Raw genomic sequence first — 12,031 nt, 5'->3', positions numbered from 1 at the left:
GGACACATTCTTGTTCTAAGTTAATTTTGTATTATAGGTTAAGAATATAGAGTAACATCTGTTTTAGCTGTATAAGAATGCAGATTTTTTGATTGAATCAGTCAATCAAGTGATTTACTTTTGTTTCATCTTCCATATAGACATTTTTTCCTTTTAATAACTGAACACACATAATTCATGCAGAAGCCATCTCTACTTACGATTTTAAATTGAAGGTCAAGGGAATAAAGATTGAATGTTTCTTACTTTATTTTGACAGATTTGAAGGTAATATGAGAATTTCTTTTACACTTTCACTGTAGAAAAACAGCCACCCATATATATATTTGAAATTTGCTTTTCTTTGGTCTAACTTTAATATGTTCCTATAAAACAGCCCCATGTCAATTATTTGAAACATATTTTGCTCCTAAGAGCATTTAGAACATAGGTTTTGAGTACAAATAAGTCTGCATCAAAAAGTTGTTGAAATTTATTATACCTTCAACTTCTATGAAAAAAGTGTTACATCTACTTCATTTGAAATTTGGTGGATAATTGTATCATTGGTAATCATACCTATTTCGTAACTTTTATATAAGCAAAATATTTTATTTAATGGTTATTTTTTAAGGAACCACAATAGACGTGTTCAGAGGAAAAGCAGCAGTAAAGGAACAAGAAGAAGAAAAATACCCTACACAGCTTAGTAAAACTATTAAGGTAAAGAACCAGAGAAAAATGTTTGCACATGTGTTTCAAAACTAACACAAAAAATGCAAATATTCTGCAAAAAAACTATTATACAAAACTGAGAAAATAAAAAAAAATAAAAATTCACACAACTGAGTCAATTTGATAAAGAATAAATACCAAATCAAGCTAACAAGGAAAAAACTCTGCACACAGCTAATCTAAAAAGGAAAAAAGTACAATACCCAACCGAATAAAATAACAACTAAAAAATATTGTTCACAACTGAATAAAGATAACTAGAAAAAAAACCTTTACACAACTGAATATCAAAATATTCTTTACAACTGAGAAAAAATACCAAGGAAAAGCTACACCAATTTGTCAGAATAGCATGGTTAAAAAAGCTATATACATTTTTATGCCCCACCTACGATAGTAGAGGGGCATTATGTTTTCTGGTCTGTGCGTCCGTCTGTTCGTTCGTCCGTTCGTCCGTCTGTCCCGCTTCAGGTTAAAGTTTTTGGTCGAGGTAGTTTTTGATGAATTTGAAGTCCAATCGACTTCAAACTTGGTACACATGTTCCCTATGATATGATCTTTCTAATTTTAATGCCAAATTAGAGATTTTACCCCAATTTCACGGTCCACTGAACATAGAAAATGATAGTGCGAGTGGGGCATTCGTGTACTGAGGACACATTCTTGTTTATACATAAAAAATTAAATCAAAACTACAAATTATTCTACATTATTGTGTAAAATCAATTTTAAATTTAGTTCAACATAGTTTACCCATACAGTATTTTTATGAAAAATAATAAAAAATAATATTATCCACATGGCATGATTATAAATTGGTATGTGATCATCTGGTTTTCATCTTTTTACAGTTTGGACAAAAAGCTCACATTGAATGTGCCAGATTTTCTCCTGATGGTCAATATCTGGTCACTGGGTCAGTAGATGGATTTATTGAAGTTTGGAATTTTACTACAGGAAAAATTAGAAAAGATTTGAGATACCAAGCACAAGTAAGTCTTTTTATGAGGCTCTAGAAACTTTACATGCTTTAGATAAAAGTGCTTTTATTGGTGTTTTCATCCTTTAAATCAGAGTGAGACTTAATGCATTGAGAAAAAGCCGACTTTTTACTGCATATTTAAGACAGCCCTAAGCCAAAGTTTTAGTTTTAGCTGGATTCAATTAATTCTTTTGAAAAAAAACTATGATTTGGAGAAAATCAAACAATATAATAGCAAAAAAGGGAAAAAAAGGAAAAAAGGAAAAGACAAACAGTAGGACACTATACCTATCACAGTAAATTAGATTTTAATTTAAACTAAAAACTTGGGCTGATCTCTGAGGTTGTTTTATTCTGCATCTGTGCAATATGCCCTTTGACCTTATAATTGTTTGCAAAATAACACTTTTTGAAAGAGAGGTTAACAATACCAAAGGGACATTCAAACTCATTATTGTGAAATAAACTGACAACACAATGGCAAAAAAAGAAAGTCCAGCAACAGCATTATAGAAAACTAAGATTAAGCCCCATGAGCCCCAACAAAAAGTAAAGATATCTCAGGTGCTCCTGATGGATAAGCTCATCCTGGAACAATTGTGTGAAACATTTAAAATCAATACCTTATTATAAGAAGTTCATTCTCTTGTTTTCAAATTTCAGCAGCTTTTATTTTTTATTTCAGGACAATTTTATGATGATGGACGATGCTGTTTTATGTATGTGTTTCAGTAGAGATGCTGAAATGTTAGCAACAGGGGCACAGGATGGTAAACTGAAGGTAAAATTTCAAGGAATATTTGTTGATCATATACTTTTTGTTGTTTCAAAAAAAAAAATCTTTTTTTCAATTTGTCATATTTTCATTATTTTGATTTTCATTGGTTAACAATTTCAAATTTCAGTATTTTCTTTTGCTTGTCAATCAAAATTTTGATTTTGTGTAATTTTGTCTTCAGACATGTCAGAATTTTTCACTGAGTATTGTAAAAGAACAATTGTAATAAATTCCAGAAAACTAATATAAACATATTATAGATTGTTGGATATAATTAAGACAAAATAGATTAGAAAAACTAGCAGTAAAATGTCTATTGTCTTGAGATCTATTAAGATTTAGAATAAGACACAATTTTGGATTTGATTTACTTGTTATTTAAAAAATATTATTTTAATCTTCTGTACACTAAATTTATTTGACAAATTTCTAAATGGATTTATTGCAGGTGTGGAAAATTTTAACAGGACAATGTTTACGAAAAATAGAACGATGTCACACAAAGGGTATAACTTGTGTAAACTTTTCTAAAGACAACAGTCAAATACTGAGTTGTTCATTCGACCAGGCTATCAGGTAACAAGTTAAAAGTTTCTTATGTTGTTAATATCAAGATTTTCCTTAGGGGCAAACATGTGCTTTCCAAAGGGAATAAAGATATGTGGTCTATACCAAACAGAAAATCAAAAACCTTCTATTCTGTCATTTTGACTGTTTATTTCTGGTAATGAAAGATATTTTTATCTAAAGAAACTTGGTACATGTACATGAAATACAATATATTACAATTTTCAACATATATGTATGTAGTCAATAAACATGTATATTTATACCAACCAGCCTTTAGAGGCTTATGATAGACTGTCTTTCATGTACCAAAATATTTTTTGAATAAATTTCAAAATCATAGGACTGTCTTTTATGTACCAAATATTATTTAAATAAATTTCAAAATCGTAGGACTGTCTTTTATGTACCAAAATATTATTTAAATAAATTTCAAAATCATAGGACTGTCTTTTATGTACCAAATATTATTTAAATAAATTTCAAAATCATAGGACCGTCTTTTCATTTCTGTGTGTGTTACAATTTAACGTTGCATCGTTTGTTTTCTCTTATTTTTGAGTGTAAATTGACATTGCGATAAGACGTGTCACGGTACTTGTCTATCCCCAATTCATGTATTTGATTTTGATGTTATATTTGTTATTCTTGTGGGATTTTGTCTGATGCTTGGTCTGTTTCTGTGTGTGTTACATTGTAGTGTTGTGTCGTTGTTCTCCTCTTATATTTATGCGTTTCCCTCAGTTTTAGTTTGTTACCCCGATTTTGTTTTTTGTCCATGGATTTATGAGTTTGAACAGCGGTATACTACTGTTGCCTTTATTTATGTACCAAATATTATTTAAATAAATTTCAAAATCATAGGACTGTCTTTTATGTACCAAATATTATTTAGATAAATTTCAAAATCATATATTAATCCTTTTTGTATCTAAGTTTTGTTATTGTGATGCAATCTAGTACATGTAGTAATCATGCCATCTATTTCAGAATCCATGGTTTGAAGTCTGGCAAACTACTGAAGGAGTTCAGAGGTCACACATCCTTTGTGAATGATGCAGTATTTACGCAAGACAATCATCACATACTAAGGTGAGTCAAATATCAAATGCAAAAAGGGTGTCACATAATCATAATCATATAAATAAGACAGTTTACTCCACATAATAACGCACAATGACATACCCATAATTGAAAAACATCAGATATAGAAGGTCGCATCACATGCTGGGTCAAAATTCTGAAGAAGATATGGAGACTTTTTGTGACTTTTAATGACCAATTGGAAAAGTTTTGTATATTACAGCTTATTTCCTATTGCATGCAGGGTAAGACTTTGGTTAGCTTGCTTGCTTTGTTGGTGTATTGACAATTGTAATTGAGATTACGTTCAATCAAATATAGATATGATATATATACTTGTTTGATAATGCCTGTCTATATTGGTTGTAGATGTCAATCTTAATTACAGTGCTTGAGCTAATGTTTATACAAACAAAGCAAGCAAGCCAGTCAAAGTTTTACTCTACAGGCATTTGGAAATTAGCTGTTAACAATTAAATGGTCTTGATTAAAATGATCAAACAACCATGGAAACCATGTATGTATTTACTTCTAATTGGAAAAGTTTCTAATTATGGAACTTTGAGCTGTCCACATTTAATCTCTGCAAAACAGACCATTTTGAAACATACCAAATGTAACCTCTTTTCAGTGCCAGTTCAGATGGAACAATAAAAGTATGGAATCTCAAAACAACGGAATGTTCAAACACGTTTAAATCTCTTGGTGGCACAGCAGGAAGTGACACCACAGTACATAGTGTGCATCCTTTGCCGAGGAACGCTGAACAGTTTGTTGTCTGTAACAGATCTAATACAGTTGTTATCATGAATATGCAAGGCCAGGTATGTCAAATGATGTTATGTTTAACGATTACAAGGAAGGTAGGTATACTGTTTTTCTGGGTTCTTTTAGCTCATCTCATGAAATTAATGTCCCATCAAAGCACCCTGAAATTTGATATTAAGAATGCTATAATGTGTGATTATTTACACAACTGAATATAGCAGAAATATTATACTGTGGATTCGTTTTTTTTTGTGAGTATCAACTTTCATGGATTAAGGAAAACTTGCATTTTCAGGGATATTAGATTTCATGGTTTAGCCAATCTTTGAATATATAGACTACAGAAAATTTGTATTTTTTGTTGAACAATTCAATTTATGGTTCCATGAAATTCATGAAAATTGGTATCACATGAATGATAACGAATCCACAGTATGATGACTTTCTGTATTTCACTGTTAATTGAATGCACAAGCTCAAAAGGAGAGTGTATAATGTTTTACTTCTTTCTGTCCCTTTTTGTGTGTCCATCCATAACTTGAAATTTTTGTTGCAACATTCTCTGGAACTGCTAATACAGCATCATGATCTTAAAAATTGTGATGTGATAGGTTTCACAAAAGTAAAAACTTGCATTTTTAACCGGATTTTTGTGACAAAAATGTCAGTAATTGATTTGGGGATGTACGGCGGGCAGTCGGTCGGTCGGGCGGGCGGCAACCAAATGTTGTCCGTGCATTTACTCATGAACCGTTCAACCAAAGCTTTTAAAATTTTAGTATGTTGTTACTGACAACAAAATGAAGGTCAAGTTCAATAATGACGATTTTTACTTTTACCGTTCAGGAGTTATGGTTCTTGAAAGATTGAAAAATGGCATTTCCAGTCGTGTCCTTTCATTTACGCATGAACTGTTCAACCAAAGCTTTTCAAATTTTAATATGTTGTTACTGATGACAAAATTGAGGTCAAGTGCAATAATGTCGATTTTGACTTTTACCGTTCATCAGATAACGGTTCTTGAAAGATCGAAAAAATGGCGTTTCCATTCCTGTTGTTGCATTTACTCATGAACCATTCAACCTAAGCTTTTCAAATATTAATATGTTGATACTGATGACAAAATGGATGTCAAAGGAGTAGGTCCGGTAAGGGCCGATTTTGGCCTCAAATTTGAGGTTCATCTAACGAAAGTTTTTGGACACTTTTTAAACACTAAAGTGTCTATTTCAATTGATTTGATTAGTGTATGTGAAAGATTTTAACTGATTAAGTCATTAAAAACGCTCTGATTCAAGCTTAAATATGAAAAATCTATCAAATATGCCAAAAAACGTCACTTTTCAGATGGTTTTTGTCAAAAATAAAAGTGGCCGCATCCGTGTTCATCCTCAACCTTTATATATGTTTTGTATTATCATCAAATACAACTTACATTTCAATATTATGAATGAACACGAATGCGGCCACTTTCATTTTAGATGGAAACCGTCTAAAAATTAACCAAAATGCTAAAAATTTTAAGATTTCAGTAATTTAGTATGACTTAATGATGCTAGAACGCGATATTTGTGCATTTTATTATCAAAAACAGCTCATGTTTATGTAGCAGAAGCATTTTACTTTCCAAAATATAGCTTAAAGATTACATTTTCACAATTTCCTAAAACTGCTATATTTTGGGGCCAAAAAGGGGTCTTACTGAACCTACTCCTTTGATATTGACGATTTTCACTTTCACCGTTCATCAGTTATGGTTCTTGTGATATTGGCAGAACACAAATAAATGTTAATAAATCCGGTTTGCTGTCGTTGTGACAGCCTCTTGTATTACTATTTAGCAGCATTTTCTGAAATTTTAATAAACAATATTTTTTTTGTCCAATCACTTCAATTATTGCTAGAAAATATTTTGAATAAAACAACAAATCACATGTAAGATACTGTTTGTTTATCATTGCCAGATTTTTAGCTCACCTGTCCCGAAGGGACAAGTGAGCTTATGCCATCACTTGGCGTCCGTCGTCTGTCGTCCGTCGTCTGTCGTCGTAAACTATTTCAAGAATCTTCTCCTCTGAAACTACTGGGCCAAATACTTTCAAACTTTAACTGAATGTTCCTTAGGGTATCTAATTTATAAATTGTATCCGAAGTTGTGATCTATCAACAAACATGGTCGCCATTGCTAAAAATAGAACATAGGGGTCAAATGCAGTTTTTGGCTTATAACTCAAAAACCAAAGCATTTAGAGCAAATCTGACATGGATAATATTGTTTATCAGGTCAAGATCTATCTGCCCTGAAATTTTCAGATGAATCAGACAACCTGTTGTTGGGTTACTGCCCCTGAATTGGTAATTTTAAAGAAATTTTGCTGTTTTTGGTTATTATCTTGAATATTATTATAGATAGAGATAAACTGTAAACAGCAATAATGTTCAGCAAAGTAAGATTTACAAATAAGTCAACATGACGGAAATGGTCAGTTGACCCCTTTAGGAGTTATTGCCCTTTATAGTCAATTTTTAACCATTTTTCGTAAATCTTAGTAATCTTTTACAAAAATCTTCTCCTCTGAAACTACTGGGCCAAATACTTCCAAACTTTAACTGAATGTTCCTTACGGTATTTAGTTTGTAAATTGTATCCGAAGTTATGATCTATCAACAAACATGGTCGCCATTGCTAAAAATAGAACATAGGGGTCAAATGCAGTTTTTGGCTTATAACTCAAAAACCAAAACATTTAGAGCAAATCTGACGTGGGTAATATTGTTTATCAGGTCAAGATCTATCTGCCCTGAAATTTTCAGATGAATCAGACAACCTGTTGTTGGATTGCTGCCCCTGAATTGATAATTTTAAGGAAATTTTGCTGTTTTTGTTTATTATCTTGAATATAATTATAGATAGAAATAAACTGTAAACAGCAATAATGTTCAGCAAAGTAAGATCTTCAATTAAGTCAATTTGACCAAAATTATCAATTGACCCCTTAAGGAGTTATTGCCCTTTAAAGACTTTTTTCACAATTTGTTCATCATGTTGACTTACTTTAAAAAATCTTCTCCTTTGAAACTGCTGTATCAATTTCAGCCAAACTTAGGCTAAATGAGTTTCAGAGTATCTAGTATAAATTTTATATTTTATTTCCTTGTATGTCAAGAAACATAGCTCCTATGGCTAAAATAGAACATAGGAGAAAATGATTATTTTTTTTGGCTTTTGAAGAAAATAGGACGATCCAAAAAACAATTAAATAAATTGAAAAGCCAAAATAATCATTGATGAGAGATTTAACCAAAAGAATTAAGGTTAGCGATTCAGGCTCTTGAGAGCCTCTTGTTTTTTGTTGTTTTATTTGACTTTTTCTCGAGAAATAGAAGGCACATCTCATTTAGAGTAGTTCTAATTTTGACTTTCTTGTTTAATATGTAAAAGAAGAAGTGGTATGATTGCCAATGAAACAACCATTCACAAGAGATCAAATTACACAGACATTATCAGGTCACCGTATGCCTTCAATAATTAGCAAAGCCCATACTGCATAGTCAGCTATAAAAGGCCCTGAAATTAAATTTGTTTTTGTTATACTAGAAATGATCCCATTGATTTTAATATGGTGTTTCAGTCCTTCCAAACTTTTGGTTTCTATGTGTTTTTCCAACCAAGATTTTTATGCCCCACCTACGATAGTAGAGGGGCATTATGTTTTCTGGTCTGTGCCTCCGTCCGTCTGTGCGTCCGTTCGTCCGTTCAGGTTAAAGTTTTTGGTCAAGGTAGTTTTCGATGAAGCTGAAGTCCAATCAACTTGAAACTTAGTACACTTGTTGCTTATGATATGATCTTTTTAATTTTAAAGCCAAATTAGACTTTTGGCCCCAATTTCACGGTCCACTGAACATAGAAAATGAAAGTGGGAGTTTCAGGTTAAAGTTTTTGGTCAAGGTAGTTTTTGATGAAGCTGAAGTCCAATCAACTTGAAACTTTGTACACTTGTTGCTTATGATATGATCTTTCTAATTTTAAGCCAAATTAGACTTTTGACCCCAATTTCACGGTCCACTGAACATAGAAAATGAAAGTGGGAGTTTCAGGTTAAAGTTTTTGGTCAAGGTAGTTTTTGATAAAATTGAAGTCCAATCAACTTTAAACTTAGTACATATGTTCCCTATAGTATAATCTTTCTAATTTTAATGCCAAATTAGATTATTACCCAATTTCACGGTCCATGGAACATAGAAAAGGATAGTGCAAGTGGGGCATCCGTGTACTTTGGACACATTCTTGTTTTTATAAATGTACTCAAAGGAGTGTGTCTAATTGTGATGAATTTTAAAAATGTTTATCTGTTAAAGTATATAACATAACCATAATAAATCAAATTGAAATGTGTGGTTTTTTTTCAGATTGTAAGAAGTTTCTCCAGTGGTAAGAGAGAAGGGGGAGATTTCGTTTGTTGTACATTATCTCCGAGAGGAGAATGGATCTATTGTGTAGGAGAAGATATGGTGTTATATTGTTTCTGTATTAGTACTGGCAAACTAGAAAGAACTTTAACTGTAAGTAATCACTACAAAGTGTTTATGTAAGAGAAGAATTTGTTTAGTATATTTTTATACCCCAGTTTAGAAAGTAGAGGATATATTATATTTTGCAATCACCTTGTCATTTTTTCTATAACCCTTTTTCCCACAAATATTTTCACCACACTTTTCTCAGATATAACTGATCAAAATGATTTAAAATTTGTTCAGCATTTTGACACTGAAGTATTGAGGCATCATATCCGGAAATTGCATTTACACTGTGTATAATGCTCACGTTTTCAACTTTTGTTCAAGATACCAAATAACAAAATTGAGAATGAAAAACGGGGAACGAGTCAAAGAGACAACATCCCAACAAAAGAGCAGAAAACAGCCAATGGGTCTTCAAAACAGATAGAAAAATTCCCCACCCAGAGGCTGGCTACAGCTATCCCACAAATGATAAGATTGAACACTTCTTTATGTCTTGTGGGGTAAAGAGTTGGATTGCATTTAACAGTAAAAAAGTCATTACAGAATATCATTAACTGTGAAATCATTAATGATGTTGATAAGAAAAGAATTCCATAAAATACTTTGAAATATAATGAGCTATTGGACAGTCAAGTCTAACTTAAATAAAATATTAGAGAAAAACAACAAACATGTCGTTGTTGTTGGCTAAAATATCAAAATACTGTAATAACATATGTATGTTACATGTTTCAAGGGGACAATATACAAACTTTATTTTGTTAAATTTTTCTATTGATATTATAATTTTCTTTATGTATTCTAAACTTTGCAAAGATATAGCAGTTCATAGTTAACCAATCATGCATATTACACCTATGTTATTACAAATATACATTCCTGCAATAACTAAAGGGTGTTATTGCAGCTTCTCTATATCTCTTTAAAGCCTTTGCTCATGCATATATCACAATGTATTTCAATTCATTGTAAGAAATGATGATCAGAACTTGTAATGAGGCACTGCACAAGATTCCAAGTAATTCCCAAGTGTCTCATTTACTCTAATATAATAAGCCTTGTTATTACAGCTTAATTTTCCCTCAAAGGCCTTGTCTCATTGATTTACTATGGTAGATCACAATTGTATTAATGGAATTAGAAAATTAGTTATCAAGGTAATATATTAATCTACTGCGCAAAGTTTCAAGAATTCCCAAGTGCCCACAAAAGATAAAATATTTATGATATATTTAACTGATAACAAACATATGTTACTACCATGACTACAGATTAAGGAAAAAGGAGTAGACAACTCATAAAAGTGTCTGTAATAACACATGCATGTTATTTTTCTCTAATATCTTTTTAAGTTAGACCCTTGACTGTTGGAGGGATTATTCAATAAATTGCATGAGATATTATTAAGTTTTTCATTTTTCTTTACAGGTACATGAAAAAGATGTAATAGGAATAACACATCATCCACATCAAAATTTACTGGGGACTTACTCAGAGGATGGACTTTTAAAAATATGGAAACCTTGATCCAATGGTTTACTGTTTAATGTGACAATTGTTTGAAAGACTAAGTGAAGAAAATGTGTTTGAGATGGTCCCTGTAGTGTTTGAAATGTTGAAAATTTTATTAATTTTGATTGAACATGTTGAAGGGACAAGGAGATATTTAAGAATTTTCTATTAAATATATTGAAAATAATGAAAACTGTCCCTATATGTTTTAAATACTATGAAATATTTATGTTCTTAAAGTAGATTCAAAAAGGGTATTTTAAGGATGTTTACAAACTGCCAATGTGGAAAGACACCTGTATTTTTACATGCTTTTTTTTTTATTCTCTCAGCAAACTTTTTTCTAAGTTGGTGCAATGGAATAATTGTCAGTCAAAGTCATCAAAAAAAATTAATATTGGAAGTGTTAGTCAGACTAATTACCAAAAAAGACTTGGGTCGAGGAAATCCGGTACACATATTTTTACACATTCTGCAAGAAATAATGGTTGTCTGAGCTAATGAGCTGAAACATACCTTAAAAATATGATTCTACACTGTTGATTTAAAATGTTTTGTAAAGATTTTAATATTGGGTAAAAATCCCTGAAAAAAAACAACAAACCAAAGTTGATGTTTTTTAAAAAGATTGCAACATTGAGGTTTATTTTTATGCTTTCAGACTGATAAAGTTATAGCATTTAAGTGATCATAAGGATTTTATCATTTTTGTTGTCACTGTAAATATTCATTATGTATATATAAATATATAAAATGTCAATAAAAATAGAAGATAGTTGTATTGTGCTTGATTTTTTTATACTATATTAGATTGTTGCAATAACTGGTGGTTTGGTTGCTAGGCTAATATAGTCACTTGTATTTGGAAAAACTTATAGGAATTTTTGGTCCTCAATGCTATTCAATTTTGTACTTCATCTGGCTTTTCAACATTTTTTATACTGTTTTACCTCTGTCTGTCCTTCCGTCAGTCCGTCCGTCCGTCCGTCCCATGAATATTTTTCGTCACATTTTTCTCAGGAACTACTATACAAGGATTTCTGAAGTTTGGTTTCAGGATTTATATAAGTCAGCTATACCGTGTGATGCATTTTCAGATTCAT

The 12,031-nt window shown here is 31.3% G+C and overlaps 1 protein-coding gene across 1 annotated transcript in view; it reads left to right on the top strand.

Annotated features, from left to right (window-relative positions):
* The window catches only part of LOC139494680 (WD40 repeat-containing protein SMU1), a 31,203-nt gene extending 19,500 nt beyond the window's left edge, over positions 1 to 11,703 (top strand). Inside the window, exons 5-12 of the mRNA XM_071282851.1 lie at positions 614 to 702; positions 1,566 to 1,706; positions 2,382 to 2,477; positions 2,923 to 3,050; positions 4,032 to 4,133; positions 4,756 to 4,948; positions 9,303 to 9,455; positions 10,845 to 11,703. Coding sequence (XP_071138952.1) covers positions 614 to 702; positions 1,566 to 1,706; positions 2,382 to 2,477; positions 2,923 to 3,050; positions 4,032 to 4,133; positions 4,756 to 4,948; positions 9,303 to 9,455; positions 10,845 to 10,943 — 1,001 coding nt within the window. The 3' untranslated portion in view covers positions 10,944 to 11,703. The remainder of the gene's footprint in view (positions 1 to 613; positions 703 to 1,565; positions 1,707 to 2,381; positions 2,478 to 2,922; positions 3,051 to 4,031; positions 4,134 to 4,755; positions 4,949 to 9,302; positions 9,456 to 10,844) is intronic.
* The last annotated feature ends 328 nt before the right edge of the window (positions 11,704 to 12,031 follow it).

Source organism: Mytilus edulis, chromosome 11, assembly GCF_963676685.1.
Source record: "Mytilus edulis chromosome 11, xbMytEdul2.2, whole genome shotgun sequence".
NCBI lineage: Eukaryota > Metazoa > Mollusca > Bivalvia > Mytilida > Mytilidae > Mytilus > Mytilus edulis.
This window is presented reverse-complemented; position numbering and strand designations above follow the sequence as displayed.